The sequence below is a fragment of the Ovis canadensis genome, chromosome 14, assembly GCF_042477335.2.
Source record: "Ovis canadensis isolate MfBH-ARS-UI-01 breed Bighorn chromosome 14, ARS-UI_OviCan_v2, whole genome shotgun sequence".
Taxonomy (NCBI): Eukaryota; Metazoa; Chordata; class Mammalia; order Artiodactyla; family Bovidae; genus Ovis; species Ovis canadensis.
In genome coordinates, this window is record NC_091258.1 from 61,258,888 (window position 1) to 61,279,776 (window position 20,889).

General features: G+C 52.3%; 1 protein-coding gene across 5 annotated transcripts in view; it reads left to right on the top strand.

Annotated features, from left to right (window-relative positions):
* RYR1 (ryanodine receptor 1) overlaps window positions 1-20,889 on the top strand; it is a 126,081-nt gene that overhangs the window by 9,736 nt on the left and 95,456 nt on the right. For all 5 annotated transcript variants that reach the window (XM_069550703.1, XM_069550701.1, XM_069550702.1 and 2 more), the window contains exons 8-27: window positions 416-509; window positions 625-699; window positions 1,187-1,343; window positions 1,490-1,654; window positions 4,031-4,152; window positions 4,949-5,144; window positions 8,948-9,083; window positions 9,166-9,261; window positions 9,346-9,464; window positions 10,328-10,461; window positions 10,940-11,181; window positions 11,702-11,894; window positions 12,846-13,062; window positions 15,504-15,608; window positions 15,800-15,903; window positions 16,760-16,843; window positions 17,801-18,108; window positions 18,873-19,075; window positions 20,021-20,195; window positions 20,368-20,576. In XM_069550703.1, coding sequence (XP_069406804.1) covers window positions 416-509; window positions 625-699; window positions 1,187-1,343; window positions 1,490-1,654; window positions 4,031-4,152; window positions 4,949-5,144; window positions 8,948-9,083; window positions 9,166-9,261; window positions 9,346-9,464; window positions 10,328-10,461; window positions 10,940-11,181; window positions 11,702-11,894; window positions 12,846-13,062; window positions 15,504-15,608; window positions 15,800-15,903; window positions 16,760-16,843; window positions 17,801-18,108; window positions 18,873-19,075; window positions 20,021-20,195; window positions 20,368-20,576 — 3,134 coding nt within the window. The remainder of the gene's footprint in view (window positions 1-415; window positions 510-624; window positions 700-1,186; window positions 1,344-1,489; window positions 1,655-4,030; window positions 4,153-4,948; window positions 5,145-8,947; window positions 9,084-9,165; window positions 9,262-9,345; window positions 9,465-10,327; window positions 10,462-10,939; window positions 11,182-11,701; window positions 11,895-12,845; window positions 13,063-15,503; window positions 15,609-15,799; window positions 15,904-16,759; window positions 16,844-17,800; window positions 18,109-18,872; window positions 19,076-20,020; window positions 20,196-20,367; window positions 20,577-20,889) is intronic.

The following is a 20,889-nucleotide window of genomic DNA, read 5'->3' on the forward strand; positions in this document are numbered from 1 at the left end:
ATCCCAACTTCAGATCCAACCGCTATACTTCTAAACCCAGGCCCCAAAGCAAGCCCTGGAACTCAGACCCCAGTGTCAGGGAATATTAGACCCAAATCTCTGCTGACATTCTCTGACCCAATCTCAAAAATCCAAACTCAGACCTTTAAACCCCAGACCTGCAAACCTCCCAACCTCAGCCCCACACACCCAGACCCTCAAATTTAGATCCCCCACCTCAGACCCCAAATCTCATGCCCCCAGCTCAGGTCTCAAACTGAGCCCAAATCTCAGACTACCACTTTGTACCTTCAAACTCAGATGTCCTATTGCAGACCCCCAAACCCGGTCCCCAGCTTCCCACAGGGCAGAAGGCAGGCCCCCAGTTTTGGTTCCAGACCATATGAGGCTCCAGCTCCCCTTGCTTCTCATCCAGGCTATGTGACCGGTGGCCACGTCCTCCGCCTCTTCCATGGACACATGGATGAATGTCTGACCATTTCCCCTGCTGACAGTGAGGACCAGCGCAGGTCTGGGCTTGGGGACAAGAGGGTCTGGGGTCTTGGGGCTGGGGGGTGGGTGGCAGAGTTTGGCTGGGGGGACTGGACCCTGAACCCTTGACCTCACTATCTTCCATGTACCCAGACTTGTCTACTATGAGGGGGGATCTGTGTGTACCCACGCCCGCTCCCTCTGGAGACTGGAACCACTGAGAATCAGGTAGGGGTTGGGTTGGGGGAGGCAGGCTGCAGGGGTATGTGAGGGGTTCCTGGGGGGCCTGGGAGGAGAAGAGCGTTTTGAAGGAAGAGCTGAGGAAGAGACTGGAGGGTTCTGAGGGAAAATCTGGGGTCCCTAAGGGAGCAATGAAGGTCCTTAGGGGTCTTAGAGGTGGTGAGGGTTCCTGAGGGGGAGATCGGGGGTGCTGACTGAAACTGTGGGGAGTGGAGGGGAGAAAATGACAGATCTGGGAAACCTGGGTGCACCAGAATTATCTGGGGAAGCTCTGAGGAAGCGATGAGGGCTTGAGAGAAGTTTGGGGTTCCTGAGAGAGACCTGGGGGTCCTAAGAAATATCTGAAGGCTCGGAGGAAGGCTTGGGGGCCCCTGGAACAGGGCAGAGGGCTTGAGAAGGTTTCAACAAAGACTGTGGTGTCCACTGGGAGACCTGGGGGGCCCTCTGACCCCCACCTTGTCCTTATCCTTTGCAGCTGGAGTGGGAGCCACCTGCGGTGGGGCCAGCCACTCCGCATCCGGCATGTCACCACTGGGCGGTACCTGGCACTCGTGGAGGACCAGGGCCTCGTGGTGGTTGACGCCAGCAAGGCCCACACCAAGGCCACCTCCTTCTGCTTCCGCATCTCCAAGGTCGGTGCAATCAGAATGCCCGCGCTCACCTGGAGCTCTAAATTCCACTCCAGCCCCACTTCACACTTTGCAATCTCTTGTCGGGGGTGGGATTCCCCATTAAACTCACAGGCAGAGGAGCTGACCTCTGACCCCTGCCCCTGTAGGAGAAACTGGATACGGCTCCCAAGCGGGACGTGGAGGGCATGGGCCCCCCGGAAATCAAGTATGGGGAGTCACTGTGCTTCGTGCAGCACGTGGCCTCAGGCCTGTGGCTCACCTATGCTGCCCCGGACCCCAAGGCCCTGCGACTCGGTGTGCTTAAGAAAAAGGTGGGTGCCTGGAGTGGGGAGGGGTGGGCTGCAGGCTGGGGCAGGAAGGGGACTGGGGGTGGTCATGCTTGAACCTTCAGGGTTTGAGCATGGGATTGAGAGAAAGAAAGACTGAGAGAGAAACTGAGATTGAGAGACACAGGGAAAAAGAAATTTTATATATTTGGTGGGAGGGAGGTTTGAGAGGGAGGGGAAATATGTATGCTTATGGCTGATTTTCATTGTTGTACAGCAGAAACCAATGCAGCGCTGTAAAGCAATTATCCTCCAATTAAAAATAAATTAAAAGAAGAATGAAAATAAAATGAAACATTTTGGAGGATTTTGTCAAATTATACCAGAAGCTAGAAAGATATGTCTTTTGGCATAAGTAATTCTGATGTTAGACATTTATTGTAAAGGAATCAATTGGATAATTGTACAAAGATTTGGGTATATTTATCAATGTAAATGTCCAGTTAAAAAAGAATATATATCTATGAAGAGAGAGAGAAATATAGACAGACGTGAAGACAGAAAAATAGAGAAAGATAGAGAGACAGAAATAAGAAAAGACAGAGATAGAAAGAAAAAGATGGACAGTAACAAAGTGAGAAGAATATTCAACCAAGTATTGAGTACCCCAGTTGTTCTGGATGTATGTATGGAAAAATAGGCAAGCTAGATTGACCTGCTCCCTGCCTTCCCCATGCTCAGACACTGACTAAACTGTCTAATGAAGTACATAGTTTTACAACCAAACAGTAGGAAAGCTATTAATACTTTTGATAGAGGGAACCACATGTGCAAAGGCCCTGAGGTTGGGATGAAGTTGGTCTGTTGCAGTCACAGAAAGGAGATCTAGTTTGGCTGGAGGAGAGTGAGTAAGGGGTGGATCATAGAGATGAGGGCAGAAAGGGGATGGGAACAGATTGTTAGGGCCTTGTGGGCTGTGGTGATGGAGGTTGCGGGGGGGCGGGGAATCTTGACTTTTACCCTGTATGAGATGGAGCCACAAGAGAGTTCTGAACAGGACTGGAGGTGGCCTGACTAAGGTTCACAGGGTTCCTGAGCTGCTTGTGGGAACAGACTATGGGAGTGAGCAGAGCTGGAGGAGGGAGATGGGGCTGGAAGGGGCAGATGGGGGGTGACAGTGGATAACACAGGCGTTTCTGTGGAATGAGGAAAGGCAGAAGAGTCTGGTTGTATTTTGAGGGCAGAGCCAACTGGATTTTCTGCCAGACTGGATATCAGGGTCAAAGGGATAGGGATTAAGGATGAGGCCATTATTTTTGCCCTTTTTGTCCTGAGCAGCTGGAAGGAGGGAAGTGCCATTAAGCGAGTCAGGGACAGCCAAGTGTCAGCTCAGGAGGACAGGCCCCAGTGCCAAAAACAGAGACATGCAATAGGCTTGCTAAGTGAGTAAGTGGGAAGACGAGAGTGGCACCTGTTTGTAAAAAAAAGTGAGGCTTGAAGTTGGATACAAGAGCAGAGGATTTAGAGACAGGCCTGGACCAGAGAAGGGAATGTGGGAGTGGTCGGCAAGTGGATGATATTTAAAGTTGCTGGACTGGGTGGGGTCCTGGGGAGGTCAGCTCAGGGGAAAGCCAGCTGCTGTGATGGACTCATCTCCCAGAAAGGTGTGCAGGCATTCTGTCTGGGACATGTTAGGTTTGGGGTGCACTAGGTCTTTCTGATGGGGGGGATGTTAATAAATAGGAGATACAAATGGAGAGGGTCTGGCCTGGACAAGATAAAGACAGAGAGGGAGAGAGTGAAAATCAAAGAGGGATCAAAAGAGAGAAAGAAAGATAGTTGCTTGGACTTACCTGGTGGTCCAGTGGTTAGGAATCCACCTGCAGATAGATGCAGGGGACATGGGTTGGATCCCTGGTCTGGGAAGATCCCATGTGCCTTGGGGCAACAAAATCCAGGCACCACAACTACTGAAGCCTGCACTCCTTGACTTTGTGCTCCACAACAAGAGAAGCCACCGGAGTGAGAAGCCCACACACTGCAATGAAGACCTCGCACAGCAAAAAATAATAAATATATAAATAAAATTAAAAAGAGAAAGAGGCAGAGAGAGAGATGGAGATAGAGACAGAGAGGGAGGGAGGGAGAAAGAGACAGTGTGGGATAGACATGAGAGAGAGAGACAAAGGTGGAGAGACACAAACAAAGAGGACAGAGACAGAGGGTGGAAAAGAGGAGAAAAAAGAGAGAGGGGTTGAGGATGAAAGAAACAGAGGCAGATGGAGAGGGATGGTGGGGGGCTGGCAGAGCTCTGGTGAAAGAAGCGGGCAGTCAGGGGGCTGGAGACTGGGTGGAGGTCTGGGGAGCATGGCCCTGAGTGACTGGGTCCCCTTCCTGACTTCTCTGTTCCACCACTGCCAGGCCATTCTGCACCAGGAAGGCCACATGGACGATGCACTATCACTGACCCGCTGTCAGCACGAGGAGTCTCAGGCTGCCCGCATGATCTACAGCACTGCCGGCCTTTACAACCACTTCATCAAGTGAGCCGCCAGCCTGCCCTGCCCTGGGGGGCCACGCCACACCCTGACCCCCATGCTTCTGGAGTTCTTGCGCCTGACCATTACATCTCTATCTCCGACATTCACATGTCTAACATAGACAAACTCCTGACCTCTATACACTTGGGGCTTCCTTGGTAGCTCAGCTGGTAAAGAATCTGCCTGCAATGAAGGAGACTCTGGTTCAATTCCTGAGTTGGGAAGATCCCCTGGAAAAGGGATAGGCTACCTACTCCAGTATTCTTGGGCTTCCCTGGTGGCTCAGATGGTAAAGAATCCACCTGCGATGCGGGAGACCTGGGTTTGATCCCTGGGTCGGGAAGATCCCCTGGAGAAGGAAGTGGCAACCCATTTCAGTATTCTTGCCTGGAGAACTCCATGGACAGAGGAACCTGGTGGACAGTCCATTGGGTGGCAGAGTCAGACGCGACTGAGCGACGGACCACAGCTATACACTTGACCCCTAATCTGTCCTCTACCAGTCATGACTTTGACATTCCATCCCTGATCATTACCTGGTTTCACACCCCTGACACCCAGACCCTCGACCCTAGACATCCCTTAGCCGTGACCTATGCTTGCATGATGTGTCCTACACAGACGCTTTGCCTTTGGCGACTGTGTGAGCTCAGGCCGATGCCTCTCTATCCCTGCGCCTCCGTCTCCCACTCTGTTAAACAGGTGTATCTGTGGGAGTCCTGCGGGGACTCGGGGTGGGAGGGGGCGGGACTTGCACAGTGTTCTGGGTCCCTTGCTGACCAGTGCGCGGTCCCCGCAGGGGCCTGGACAGCTTCAGCGGAAAGCCGAGGGGCTCGGGGTCCCCGGCGGGCACAGCGCTGCCTCTCGAGGGCGTCATCTTGAGCCTGCAGGACCTCATCGGCTACTTTGAGCCGCCCTCCGAGGAGCTACAGCACGAAGAGAAGCAGAGCAAGCTGCGCAGCCTGCGCAACCGCCAGAGCCTCTTCCAGGAGGAGGTGAGGCCACAGCCCGGGAGGGCGTAGTCTGTGGGCGCGGGGGCGAGGCCTGTGAGGGCGGCGGAGCCTGCCAGACCTGGAGAAGCGGTGGTCTGAGAGAAGCGAGGCAGGAGGAAGGACCTGTCCTGCGTGAACAGGGCGGGGCAGCGGGTCATCAGCGACACGCGAGGGGGCGGAGTCTTGAGTGTCCGGACTGAGCGGTGGGCGTGGTTTTGGTGAGGGGCGGGGCGTGTGGCAGAGCAGGGGCGGGGCCTGTGAAAGCACTTGGGACCGGAGCCTGGAGGCCGGGGGCAGGACTTGTTTCCTTTCGTGGGAGGACGCTGCGCGGTGAGGGTAAGCTCTGAGCCAAGACAAGCCCGTGGAGGCAAGGCCTGAGAAGTCAGAGGCTGAGCTGCTGGCCTCAGGGGGCGGTGTCTGCAGGGGCGGAGCCTGCGGAGTGAGAGGACAGAACCTGAGTAGGGCATGGTGGGGTGCAGGGCCAGAGAGGTTTTCGGGTATCAGGTGGGTGGTGTAAGGAGTGACTTCAGCTTGAGTCAGAGGCTGGGATTTTGTGTTTTACGAGGCTTGGTGGTCTCCACTCGGCGAGAGGTCTGAGTGGGAGGGGCCGAGATAGGTGGGAGGCTGGGGCTGGACAAAGGCCCAGGGTCTGATATTTCCACACAGTGATTGGGGAGCATTTTCATTTAGGGTCTTCCAGCTTGGGCCCCCTTCCTCTTCAGGGGCTCCCATTCTGATGAGGGCGGCAGACTTAGAAATGATAATACTAACAATAACAAAATTTATGACTTGGGATTAGTATATGCAAAGCATTTGGAACAGTACCAGCACATGGAAGATGCTATATTGACCATGGTTATTATTACCGAATTTAGCTACTGTATGTTATGGGTTTTGTATACCTGATATCCTCCCCATAACCCCATGGGGGATTGTAATTCCCATATTGCAATGGGAATTACAACAGGACACTGAGCTGCAGAGAGATTAAATAACAACCATTTATTGAACAGATATACCAGAAGGATTATAGTTGTCAACAAAACAGAAAAATCCATGTCCTTGTGGAGCTGACATGGCATAGAGGATACATGATCAATAAAATAGGATTATAGGGTATATTAGATGATGATAATAAACGCTAAGGAGAAAAACAAAGCAGGGCAACAGTAGAGAGTGCTGGGGTTGTTGCAATTTAAGGTAGAATGGTCAGGGACTTCCCTGGCAGTCCAGTGGTACTCCCAACACAGGGGATGCAGGTTCGATCCCTGGTCAGGGAACTAGATCACATTTGCCACAACTTAAGATCCCATTCCTGCAACTATGACCTGGCCAAAGACATGAATATTAAAAATAAATGAAATAGAATGGTCAGGGAGGATGACCTGAATGAAGATAGGCAGCTACACCTACACTTGAGGGAAGGGAGATAGAACAAGTACAGGGGCCATGAAGTGGGAGTGTGCTTGAGACTTTCCAGAATAATGAGGAGGCTGAATTGACCGAAGCTGGTGAGCTAGAGGAAGAGTGGGAGGGGATGAGCCCAGAGAAGTGACAGGGCCAGGCCATGGTGAGGACTTTTGCTTTGGGAGTCACAGAAGAGTTAGGTCTTTGAAAGTCACAACTGGCTAGGGGCTGAACCACTCTGTGTGACTCCAGCTGGTTGCGTTCTCTACCACGAGGCACTGTATCTCTTACCATGAGCCCAGGATGTAGATACAATAGTTGTCATAGCAGCCTTATTGTCTATTACTGCTTATGTAAGCCACAAATGTGGCTTATCCATACGATGGCTGTGGATGCCTCTCAGCAATGAAAATGAACAAATGACAACTGCATGAGACAATGCTCTTCATCTTTTTTAAACAAAATATTTATTTTTTTATTTGGCTGAGCTGGGTCTTTTTAGTTGTGGCATGCAGGATCTATAGTTTTGGCATCTGAACTCTTAGTTGCAGCATGTGGGATCTAGATCCCTGACCAGGGATGGAACCCGGGTCCCCAGCATCAGGAGCACAGAATCTTAGCCCCTAGACTACCAGGGAAGTCCCACAGTGCTCTTAATCTTAAAATCTAGTATTGAGCAAAAGAATCCATGTACAAAAGAATACTTACTGTATATATCAAGTTCAAAAACAGGCAAAATGCCACTAGACTGCTTACCAATGTACACATAGGTAGTAAACATAGAGAAGCAAGGAAGGAATTTCCATACAAGTCAGGATGACAGTAATCCCTGGCTGAGAGGGTTGTGTGATCAGGAGGGGCATCAGGTGACTTCCGGGTGGCTGGCAGTGCTCTCTTTTGAGGTTACACAAGTGTTCTTCATATTTGTTTGTTAAACCATAATCACTTAATCTTTTTTATTTGCAGATACTGTCTTTGCAAATATGCCTACTTGCTCAAATTCATTTGTAACCCTCACCCCCTCCTCCCACCAAATCAATACTTGCAGTGTATTTGTGGTCATTTGTGGACATGTATGTACAGAGAAGAAAAAGTTTAAGTCAGCTGATGCCATGTTTCCAGTTGAGGTTGAACAGTCTGCCTTTTTATTTCAGCTCTCACCTGTAAACAAGCGTCCTTTGCATATTGGTATATTGAGAGCCACACTTCATATTTTTGTGCTTTTTGTTAATTTTGTTGATTAAAATGGCCCCTCAGCACAGTGGCAAAGGGCTGTCTAGTATTTTCAAGTGCAAGATGGCTGTGATGTACCTTACTGAGAAAATACATGAATTACAATGTCATTGGTTGTGATTTTAATGTTAATGAATCAACAGCATCTATTAAATTGGTGTCTTTAAACAGAAACACACATAAAACAAGAGTGTGTATTGATTGCTGGAAATGTTGTGCTCAGAGACTCAGAGATGCTCCCTGTGTTTCCTCTTTGAGCTGTGATTCTCAGGATTCACTAATTCAGTGCTCACGTCCACTATACAGAACTTAGCTACTGTGAAAATCAAGTATTGATTGTGCATTTTTATGTGCTTTTCTGTATATCTGTTATAATTCAAAATAAAAGAAGACAAAAGGTTAAAATGTTTAAAAGGAGAGAGAGAAGGCAACATCTCTCTGATGGTTAGTATGGAGAGTGAGCTGGGCCAAATGGAACCAGGAGTAGGGTGCTTGGAAGTGGAAAGGAAGAAAAAAAAAATGCTGCTGGAAGGAGAAGCACAGATTCAGTCCTGATGTTAATAGGGATGTGTTATATTGGGGACAGAGGCAGAGCAGGACAGAGTCAGGTCTGGGGAGCCGAGGAGGAGAAGAGGGAGATAGGAGTGAAGGTGGACATGGAGCCGGTGGCTCTGATTTAACATTATTTATGCATTTAATTGGGCTTCCCTGATAGCGCCGCTGGTAATGAATCCCCCTGCAATGCAGGAGATTCCAGTTCGATTCCTGGGTTGGGAAGATCTCCTGGAGGAGGGCATGGCGACCCACTCCAGTATTCTTGCCTGGAGAATCCCCATGGACAGAGGAGCTTAGCGGGCTACAGTTCATGGGGGTCACAAAGAGTCGGACACAATTGAGCCACTAAGCACAGCACACATGTATTTATTTATTTATTTGGCTGTACCTTACGATGTCTTAGTTCCCTGACCAGGGATTGAACCCATGCCCTTGCAGTGGAAGTTTGGAGTCTTAACCACTGAACCACCAGAGAAGTCCCTGTGACTCTAGTTTAGATCTGAGAACACAGAGTCACTAGCTACTGAAGGAATGTGAATTAGCAATTCAAGAAAGGTAAGGAAGGGAGGGCCTGGGGTTCCTGTGATGACCCCCTATTTTCTCTATTCCAGGGGATGCTCTCCTTGGTCCTGAATTGCATTGACCGCCTAAATGTCTACACCACTGCTGCCCACTTCGCTGAATTTGCAGGGGAGGAGGCAGCCGAGTCCTGGAAAGAGATTGTGAACCTGCTCTATGAAATCCTGGGTAAGGGGCCCCAGTCTGGACTCCCCATGGAGCACCCCAGGTTCCCAGGCCTATGGGATCTGACCCCTCTTTCCACCTTCAGCCTCTCTGATCCGTGGCAATCGTGCCAACTGTGCCCTCTTCTCTAACAACTTGGATTGGCTGGTCAGCAAGCTGGATCGGCTAGAGGCCTCCTCGGGTAGGAGAGCCCACAGGGCGGGGATGGGGACTGGGGGAGGGGAGGGCTGCATCCGTGTCGCCTCTCATGCTGGTCCCTGCGCAGGGATCCTGGAGGTGCTGTACTGTGTCCTGATTGAGAGTCCGGAAGTCCTGAACATCATCCAAGAGAACCACATCAAGTCCATCATCTCCCTCCTGGACAAGCATGGGAGGAACCACAAGGTTGGCCCCTCATCCCCTGAATTCTGAACCCTGACCTTTCCCTATGGCCCTCAAATTGCCCCCCTTCCCCAGTTTATCTCTTACCTGGACTCTCCTGCTATAAGCTTCCATCTCAATACCGAGTCTTCAACTTGTGGTTCTTAAATGAACTCTGCGCCACATCAGATGCTTCATTAGATCTTTGAAGCAGTTTATTCAGTTTCTGATTTTGTAGTCTTCAGTGGGAGCTGCACAGATACCCTCCATGTTGCCACAAGTGCTACTGGTTCCCATAGAATTATTTCTAACCACCTCAGATACTCGACTGCAATGCAGGAGATAAGGGTTTGATCCCTGGGTTGGGAAGATTCCCCTGGAGGAGGAAATGGCAACCCGCTTCAGTATTGCTGCCTGGGAAATTCCATGGATAGAGGAGCCAGCCATGGGGTCCCAAGAGTCGAAAACGACTTAGTGCCTAAACCACTAAACTACCACCACCCCTCACATGTTTACGTTATCCACCTGGGCCCTGAAGACAGTCCACTAATCTAAAAGCCTCATCTGGGCCCCTGCACTCTTCCCCTCACTGACCCTTTCACTCTTCCCCTGACCTCTCACCTGTTACTGCAGTCTCCCCTTCCTTACACTGCTGATGTCTTATCCCAACTCAAATGGTCCCTCACTTCTCACCTGACCTTTCCCTTTGACCCCGATCTCTCTCAGTGATTCCTCACCTCCCACTTACATCACCTCTTCTCAGTGCAAATCTCTATCTCCCATCCTGGCGCGTCATCCTTCTGGTATCCCATCCTGGGTCTCCCATAGACCCACCTCCCTCGCTTCTCAGGTGCCCTCACACCCTGACCTCTGACCTTGACCTTCAGGTGCTGGATGTGCTATGTTCCCTGTGTGTGTGCAATGGCGTGGCCGTGCGCTCCAACCAAGACCTCATCACTGAGAACTTGCTCCCTGGCCGCGAGCTTCTGCTGCAGACAAACCTCATCAACTATGTCACCAGGTCTGGCCCCAACTCCTGACTCCAGGGCTCAGAGCCTCTCAAGCCCCTCCCTGACTCCCGGGTGGGTGGGCCTTCCTCCACCCCCGACCCTGGGACTTGACACCGGTCCCCACTGCTGTCCCCAGGTCATCCTGGCTTCTCCCACCTCTTGTGCTCTCTACCTGCTCCGTTTCTGCCTCTGTCTCTTCCTCTCTTTCTGTCTTCCTCTGTCTGTCTCTCTGTATTCCTCCTCCACCTCTTTGTGCTGGGCTCTCTTCCACCTCTCTCTTCTCTGTCCTTTGATGCCCTCCCTCTCTCTGCTTTCTCTCTCTGTGTGTCTCCCTCTGTCTGTTGCTCTCTGTCTGCATGTCTCTGCTTTTCTATTTTTCTTGGGTATGGATCTCTTGGTCTTTCTCCCTTCCCTTCCCACCCCCCCCACCAGCCCGGGTCTCCTCTCCATCTCTCCTCACCCTCCTCTCCTGTTCTGTCTCTCCTGCAGCATCCGCCCCAACATCTTTGTGGGCCGAGCAGAGGGCACCACGCAGTACCTCAAATGGTACTTTGAGGTGATGGTGGACGAGGTGGTTCCATTCCTGACGGCTCAGGCCACCCACCTGAGGGTGGGCTGGGCCCTCACTGAGGGCTACAGCCCCTACCCCGGGGGCGGCGAGGGCTGGGGCGGCAACGGGGTCGGCGATGACCTCTATTCCTACGGCTTTGACGGGCTGCACCTCTGGACAGGTACCTGGACCCTTCTAGGGGACCCTCAACCCTGACCATTGACCCCAGGGTTTCTAAGGGTCTCACTGCACACCTTGGGGTTCTTGGGATCTTGACCCCCAAACAGGCTAACTTTGATCCCTTTACTCCTCATTTTCCAAGACCTTAACCCTAGAGCTTCCAGAATCTTGGCCCTCACCTGTTTCTTCATAAGCCCCAAAACTCTGATCCCAGAAGAAGTGTGATCTCTGACCTGAGAGATCCTAGAAAACTGCCCCGATTATTATGACCTCTGATCTTTGACTTCTGACCCCAATGATTCCAGAATCCTAACTCTAGGACAGCTTTAATCTCTGACTCCTACACCTCTCAGGAACCTAATCTCAGAGGAAACTTGACCTCTGCCCCTAATCTCTAAGAGCACTTGACCTTGGAGATCCTAAAACCCCACCGGATCCTCTAATGTCTACCCTTGTCTCCTGAGCCCACTGGTTCTGCTGGACCTCTGACCTCTGACTTCTTCCCGGTGATCCCGGTGCAGGACACGTGCCACGCCTGGTCACTTCCCCCGGGCAGCACCTCCTGGCCCCCGAGGACGTGGTCAGCTGCTGCCTGGACCTCAGTGTGCCGTCCATCTCTTTCCGCATCAATGGCTGTCCCGTGCAGGGGGTCTTCGAGGCCTTCAACCTTGATGGGCTCTTCTTCCCTGTTGTCAGCTTTTCGGCTGGTGTCAAGTAAGGACTCATCCCTGCCCCCTTGCCAGTCTCCAGACCAGGGCCTGTCCTAAGACAGCTTCTGCAGGCATGCCATGGCCTGCTATGGGGCCAGAACCCAGTGGCCTACCCTCAGGACCGACGGGCCAGACCCCTGTGTGAGGGTCACAGTGATACTCTCCATGTTCTCCCAGTGACCTCCGCTTCTCCCCAATCTCCATGTCCCCAAATTTCACCATGACCTTCTAATGATTAATAAGTTTATCCCAGTGACCTCCCAAATGAAGCTCTGACCCTCCCAATTATTCTATGCCACTCCAATGACCTCCAAATGATTTCAAAATCTGAACGATGATCTTCTAGTGACCACAAAGCCTCCCAATGACCTTGGACTCTCCCAGTGACTCCATGTTCTTAACAACTCCTCAATGACCCCCGCTTCTCTCAGTGATATTCTAAGAGCTCCATAATCTCCCAGCTACCCCTCAATGACCACAGTTATTTCAAAGACTTCTCAGTAGCCCGGTGTTTTCCCAATGACCCCGAGCTCTGTGTGTGACTTCTCACAATTTCAGTGGTAATTGTGGTTTCTCAAGGTAACACCTTGAAAGTCTCAGTGACTTCTGGATGACCTTCTTCTTGGTCTCCCCCAAACCTTCTGGTATCTCTAAATGCTCTATTGACCCAGGACCTCCTCCAAAGGACCTTCCTGTGACTGTGGATTAACTCCTTAGTGACCTGGCCCCCACTTTAGTTTTGTTGACTTTCTAACAATTCCTATTGCCTTCTGACAGTTTCTTTGACCTTAGACTTTCCTGATTCCTAAAATCACCTCCATGACCCTATGACTGCCCGCTGACCTCAAGTCAACCCAGCACCTCCCACCAATTCCAGGATTGCTCCCTTCCCCTCCCTGAGTATAGACTCTGCTCGGTAAACTGCCCTCACTAGTGACCCCACTCTCCCATCTAGAGTGCGGTTCCTCCTTGGTGGCCGCCATGGAGAATTCAAGTTCCTCCCTCCTCCTGGCTACGCCCCTTGCCACGAGGCTGTGCTCCCACGAGAGCGACTCCATCTGGAACCCATCAAGGAGTATCGGCGGGAAGGGCCACGGGGGCCCCACCTGGTGGGCCCCAGCCGCTGCCTCTCACACAATGACTTTGTGCCCTGCCCTGTGGACACTGTCCAGGTACTGCCTGCTCTGTAAGGGTTTCCTGGAGTGGCAGACTCCCTTAGGAGTCAGTGGGGTGGGCACCTGAGCTGGAAGCTGGGGACCTTGTTGTTTGACAGATGGGGAAACTGAGGCAGGAGGAAGGCAAAGGAATCTCTCCAGGCAGAATCTCAGTTTCAGGGGGTCCTTACGGTAGCCCCCTAAAGAAAGGACTATTATTGGGACTTCCCTGGTGGCTAAGGCTCTACGCTCCCAACACAGGGGGTCTGGGTTCGATCCCTGGTCAGAGAACTAGATCCCACATGCCGCAACTAAAGATCCTGCATGCTGTGATGAAGATAGAAGATCCTGCATGCTGCAACTAAGACCTGGTGCAGCCAAATAAATCAGTAAAAATAAATATGTAATAAAAGAAAGGACTATTGTTGTCCCAATGTACAGTTGAGGAAAGTGAGGCCCAGAGAGGTCGAGCAGGTCATGCAAGTCACACAGCTGATTTGAACTCAGGCGTTCTGGTCCCAAAGCCTGTGATCATATCCAGCACGATTTGTGGAGCATCTTTTCTATTCCAGGCCTCCCCCATTCCTCTTATCCCAACCTGAGCTCCCCACCCTTCCCTCCAAATGTGTTCCTCTAAGAGGGGATATAAGTCATGTTTAAGAGCCTGATCAGAAGGGTCTGACTTTCAGCATGTCACTGTGGGCATGCGACTTCACTTCTCTGTGCCTTGGTTCCCTCATCTGCGAGGAAAAGGGGAGAATAAGAGAACGCACCTGTAGCGTGGTTGTGAAGTTTAGATGAATTAATGTATGTGAAGTGCTTAGCATGGGTCCTAAGAAAATGTTAAGTCCTCAATTGAGTTATTGTCATTATGGGTAAAGTGAGTGAGTGAAAGTCACTCAGTCGTGTCCAGCTCTTTGTGACCCCATGCACTGTACAGCCCGTGGAGTTCTCCAGGCCAGTATGGAGTGGGCAGCCTTTCCCTTTTCCAGGGGATCTTCCCAACCCAGGGATTGAACCCAGGTCTCCCACATTGCAGACAAATTCTTTACCAGCTGAGCCACAAGGGAAGCCCAAGAATACCGGAGTAGGTAGCTTATCCCTTCTCCAGCAGATCTTCTCGACCCAGGAATTGAACCAGGGTTTCCTGCATTGCAGGTGATTCTTTACCAGCTGAGCTATCAGGGAAGCCCTGTCATTATGGGCAGTAGTAACGTTATGGCAGATCAACCTGCCATCCCCCTGTAGCCGGGCCTGGATGTCTCCCTTCCCCTCCCCCACCAGTCAGCCTCAAGAGCTGTCCACTTGGTCTCCTGGACATCCCCTCCCCACTCCTCCCCTCACAACCCAACCTGGTCCAACTATGTACCAGGTATTTATACAAACTACAGTTGATCCTTGTACAGTGCAGGGGGTTTAGGGGCCCAACCCCAGCACAGTTGAAAGCCCCAGTACTACTATTTCTGTCTTAGATACGAAAGAGCTGGTAAACGACACATTAAAGAGCAGGAAGCTGAAACAGTTGGGATAGGATGACCCAAACCCCTCTTCTTTTGATTCCACATATTGTGATCTCAATCAAACACCAACTTTTGCCTACCTTGAGTTAATTAGAGATCTGTAAAATGAAAACATGGGGCTTCCCAGATGATGCAGTGATAAAGAATCCTCCTGCCAATGCAGGAGACTCAAGGCACGGGTTCGATCCCTGGGTTGGGAAGATCTGCTGGAGTAGGAAATGGCAACCCACTCCAGTATTCTTGCCTGGAAAATGCCATGGACAGAGGAGCCTGGCAGGCTACAGTCCGTGGGGTTGCAAAGGTTCAGACATGATTGAGCACACACACACACACAATGAAAATACAGGTACTATATTTACTGAAAAAAATCCATGCAGTTCAAGCCTGCATTGTTAGAGGGGCTACTGTATATAACATTTAGTAACTCATGTAGATGATTTCCCTGAACCCATATAAAGTAAGTATAGTGTTGGCCAAGAAGTCTGTTCGAGTTTTTTCATATGATCCTATGGAAAAATCAGAACGAACTTTCTGGCCAACCCAATGGTATGAGTTAACATTGTTCCAGTTTTCATTGTACAGAGAAGGAAAGAGACCCATCTGTTCATTCAGCAAACATCTCCAGAGCATCTCCTCTGGGCTGGCAGGGCTGGGGAAATGCTGGAGACAGACACAGCCTCAGCTCTGCCCTCACGGAGCTCCCAGTCCACAGTGGGAGACAGACTCATCCCCAGATAATTGCTTGATTCTGAGGATGTCAAGTCCTGAGCATCCATCCTGGAGGCAGGACGAGGGGATGGGGAGCAGGGCTTGGATGGCAGGAAGGGTCAAAAGAGCTCCCTGGTAAACTGTCCAGAGCTGGTGCGTGTTCTTCGGAAGACTATTTATGGCGCGGGGTGGAGGGAACTCAGGGACCTCACGGATGTCCCCTGCCCCCAGATTGTCCTTCCTCCCCATCTGGAGCGTATTCGGGAGAAGCTGGCTGAGAACATCCATGAACTCTGGGCACTGACTCGCATCGAGCAGGGCTGGACCTATGGCCCGGTGAGTGGACAGGGGAGAGAGGCTAAACTGGCTATGGAGGAGTGAGAACCGCTTGCTATTGGGGAGGGGCTGGGGGTTGGAGGGCTCCTTGGGTTTCAAGTGGCAGAACAAGGGGTAAGAGGTCAGAGGTCACAGTCTGGGAGTGCTGGGGAGGGAAGAGGAGCCAAGGAGTGACTCTGGGGTTTCTCCAGGTTCGGGATGACAATAAGAGACTGCACCCCTGCCTCGTGGATTTTCACAGCCTACCGGAGCCTGAGAGGAACTACAACCTTCAGATGTCGGGGGAGACGCTCAAGTGAGGAGGGGACTGGGGAACAGGGCCCTGGGCCTGGCCGCTGGGCAGAAGGGCACAGGGAAACAGGGAGAGTGAGACAGAGACTGAGAGAGAGAGAGAGAGATAAAAGAGCCACACAGGGAGTGGGAGGTGGGGACTGTGAAACTGACAGAGGGTGAGTAAGAGAGAGAGGCATAAAGAGAGAAGCTCAGGACTTCCCTGGTGGTTAAGAATCGCCTGCCAAGGTGGAGGACATGGGTTAAATCCCTGGTCCGGGAGGATTCCACATGCTGCAGGGCAAATACACCTGTGTGCCACAACTACTGAGCCCACGCACTGCAGCTACGAAAGGCCGAGTGCCCTAGAGCCTGGGTTCTGCAACAAGAGACACCACCACCGTGAGGAGCCTGCACACCGCAACCAGAGAAGGGCCTGTGCAGCAGCGAAGACCCAGTGCTGCCCAAATGAATGACAAATGAATAAACAATTTAAAGACAAGCGTTTCTCTGCACTAGCTGTGTATACACTGGAAAACAAAATTTTTTTAATTACTATTATGTAAAATGGTTCCCCTTGCTAAATAAAGATGCGCAGTAAGTGGAAGAAAGAGAAAGAGACAAGGAAAGAAGCAGAGAGGAAAAGAACACAATCAAAGAAATACAGAGACAGAGACACAGGGAGAGACAGGAGGCAGAGAGGCAGAGAGATGGGACAAACACCCAGAAAACCAGAGCAGGAGACAGGGAGGGAGCTGGTGACCCAGAGTCAGCGCTGACAGGGGCCAGGGGAGGAGGGGAGCCGGGCTGGGGGAGGGGAGGCTAGGGACAGGGTGGCCATGTGGGGTGACCCGCTCCCCTGGCCCCACCCCCTGCCCCAGGACTCTACTGGCGCTGGGCTGCCACGTGGGCATGGCGGATGAGAAGGCGGAGGACAACCTGAAGAAGACGAAGCTCCCCAAGACGTGAGTGTGGGTGACCTGGACCCCACCTGGGGAATAGAGTAGGGGGCTGGGGATCCCACAGTGAGGGCTGGAGTGATCAGGAGCTGGAATAGTGAGGCTGAGGTCAGAGACAAAGGGGCCATGGGTTGGGGTGGAGGTCGTAGGACCAGGGATCAGGGCTGTAGGGTCAGTGGTGAGCGTCCTAGGAGTTGAGAACGCAGAGCTAGGAGTTCCTGAGAGTGGGAGTGAGTCAGACTCAGGGTCAGAGTCTCCATGGAGTCGGGAAAATGAGAGAGCAGAAGTTGTGTCTCTGAGTTAGATATGCGGGGTCAATGGAAAGAGGTGAGAGATTGCTAGAGTTGTCAGTAAGGGATCCTGAAATGATAGATGAGAAGTCAGAGGTCCTGGGGATAGATGCCAAGGTTCAAAAGTCAAGGACTCCAGTTTGAAATGATAGGGTCCTGGAATCAGAGGTAAGAAGCCTCCAAGTCAGAGGTGAGAGGTCAGAGCACCCCAGGACCAGAGATGAGGCTCCCAAGATCAAGATGAAAGGGTCACAGAGGCCAGAGGTCAGTGAAGTCAAAGCCCTTGCTAGGGTCACAGGATCCTGGGGTCTGAGGTCAGGTAAGTTTATTTGAGAACCTTGATGTCAGATGGGAGTTCCCTGGTGGTCCAGTGGCTAAGACTTCATGCCCCCAATGCAGGGGGCCTGGCTTTGACCCCTGATCAGGGAACTAGATCCCACATGTCACAACTGAGTTTGCCCACCACAACTAAAGATCCTGCATGCTACCCCATGCAGCCAAATAAATAAATGAATGTATTGAAAAAGAACGCTGCTCTCAGAGATCAAAGGTCAAAAGTTTGAAAGATCATGGGATCCTAAGGACCAGGGTCAGAGGTCAGGGCTCCCGTGGCACAGAGCCCAGTATTGGAGGCGAGGTTCTCGTCCCACTGGCTCCCCACTGCCACCCGCAGGTACATGATGAGCAACGGGTACAAGCCGGCGCCTCTGGACCTGAGCCACGTGAGGCTGACGCCCGCGCAGACCACGCTGGTGGACCGGCTGGCAGAGAACGGGCACAACGTGTGGGCCCGAGACCGAGTGGCCCAGGGCTGGAGCTACAGTGCCGTGCAGGACATCCCTGCCCGCCGGAACCCTCGCCTCGTGCCCTACCGCCTGCTGGATGAGGCCACCAAGCGCAGCAACCGCGACAGCCTCTGCCAGGCCGTGCGCACCCTGCTGGGCTACGGCTACAACATCGAGCCACCCGACCAGGAGCCCAGTGAGTGCTGACCGCAGGCCCCTGACCTCTCCCCTGGACTCCAGTCTCTGACCCAACTCAGCCCCTCAGTGGACTACCTCTTTAACACTGACACCTTCCCAACCATGACACTCTGTCCCTGAGCCTGAACCCAATCTTGACCACTGACCTCGACTCAAGCTCTGCCTTGGCTATGGCTGCAGCACTGAGCAGCCAGCCCAGGAACCCAGTGAACTCTGACCCTGACCCCTGACTCCAGTTCCTGACCCCCAGCTCTGACCCCTGACCCCTAACCTCTGGACTATGTCTACAATGTGGAGCCACCCAACCAAGCACTCAGAGAGCCTCTAAGCACTACTCCTAACTTGACCACTGACCTATCACTGACCCCTGACCCCAGCCTCAACCCCTGCCCCCAACTCCAATTTCTGTCCCCCTCCCTGACCCTGATTCTGACTCCCTCTCCCTGATCCTGCTTTCAGCCCTTGTTTCTTAACATCGACCTTAATCTTGACCCTTCACCGCAGACCACGACCGTGACCGACCCAACTTTCTCCCTCCATGTCTCTATTCCTAGTTCCTCTCTGAAACTCTTGACTGCTAGAGGGACAGAGGAGAAGTCTCAGTAGGTCCCTCCTACTTCTCTGTGACTGCTCTGAGAGTCCCCAGTTCTTCTTCTCTAACACCAAAAGCTGTCCCTTTCCCCTCAGCCCCCCAAGACCCTTACCTCTCCTGATCTCCCCCACCAACCCAGCCTCTCTTACTCTGCCTGGCCCCACGTGCAGGTCAGGTGGAGAGCCAGTCTCGCTGGGACCGGGTGCGCATCTTCCGGGCAGAGAAATCCTATGTGGTGCAGAGTGGCCGCTGGTACTTCGAGTTCGAGGCGGTCACCACCGGCGAGATGCGAGTGGGCTGGGCGAGGCCCGAGCTGCGCCCAGACGTGGAGCTGGGAGCGGATGACCTGTCCTATGTCTTCAACGGGCACCGCGTGGGTAGCTCCCTGGCTTCGCTCTGCCAGGCTCTGTGATCCTTCCAACACTCCTGCAGTCTAGCCCTGCCTCTCTGTCTGTGTCTCACTCTGTCCGCCCATCCCTGAATCTACCTTCCCATTCATCCCTCCATCCTCCCCCCCACCTCTGTCCGTGCATATATCCGTCCACATCCATCTCTCTATCTAACCATCTGTCATTTCATCCATCCATCTCCTCGTCTGTCCAAAGAATCACTTAGGCATCCACGTTTCCATCTATTCAGGTAGTTGTCAGTTCAGCCATTCACCTTTTTTAACTAATTTGTGATTCCATTTGTTCATTCATCTATCTAATAATTTAATGTTTCATTTATCCATTCATCTATCCAATAATCTAATGCATACAGACGTCATCTATTTATCCACCACCCACACAGACCTATGTGTCTGTCTGTACTTTCTTCCTTCCCTCCATCAACCCAGGTAGACTCTCAGCTTTCATTTCATTCTTCCATCCAGCCATACGCCTGCTTCCCATCCATCTATCCATCTCATTATTCATGTATCTGTTCTGGGGCATATGGGTATAGATGCGTACATATGGGGGACATTGATAGTTTTTCCTTTCCATTCCTCTACTTTCTGCTTCCCCCAACCCTCCAAGACCACCTGGGTGGTCTTTACAGTCCCAGTCATGAAAACAACAGAGAACCCAGGCAAAAGGGATGAGACAGAGAGATGGCTGGGAAGGGAAAGCATGAACGCCTGACCCTTACCTTCCAAGGACCATGGATGCAAATGTGGGGAAAGAAGGGGGATGCTGTGGGGCTGACCCTTCCTCTGTCCCCCACGCACTGGACCTGATGCCTTGCATGTGTGTCTTGACATGTCTCCCCTCGCTCCCGTATCTCTCCATTTCTCTGTATGTCTCTCACACCACGTCTCCCCCTCACCTCCTCACAGGGTCAGCGCTGGCACCTGGGCAGTGAACCGTTTGGGCGTCCCTGGCAGTCAGGAGACGTCGTGGGCTGCATGATCGACCTCACGGAGAACACCATCATCTTCACCCTCAACGGCGAGGTCCTTATGTCCGATTCCGGCTCAGAAACAGCCTTCCGCGATATCGAGATTGGGGATGGTGAGGGCCGGCCTCGGGGCCCCTCTCTGGTTTTCTTCCATCCCACCTGACCCTACACCACCCCCTCCAGCCCCCCGCTCTTCCATCCCCTCTTTCCACATGCATCCTCCCCATGGCTGCCCCTGCCTTGCCCACGTATCCTCACCCCTGCCCATCTATCCTCTCCCACCAGGCTTCCTGCCTGTGTGCAGCTTGGGACCTGGCCAGGTGGGTCACCTGAACCTGGGCCAGGACGTGAGTTCCCTGCGGTTCTTTGCCATCTGTGGCCTCCAGGAAGGTTTTGAGCCATTTGCCATCAACATGCAGCGGCCGGTCACTACCTGGTTCAGCAAAGGCCTTCCTCAATTTGAGGCCGTGCCTCCTGAGCACCCGCACTATGAGGTGAGGACCGACCCCACTCAACACCCTCAGATCTGCTCCCACACCTCATTCTTGCCACGGTTCTCTTCCCCAAGCTTCTCTTCATCTTCCATTAATATGTTAGACCACAAACCTTGTAGAAGTGAGTGTCAGGATGGTGGACTCCCAGGGCTGCCTTGCAGGTATCAGTTCAGTCGCTGTGTCATGCCAAACTCTTGGCGACCCCATGGACTGCAGTACGCCAGGCTTCCCTGTCCATCACCAACTTCTGGAGCTTGCTCAAACTCATGTACATCGAGGTGGTGATGCCATCCAACCATCTCATTCTCTGTCG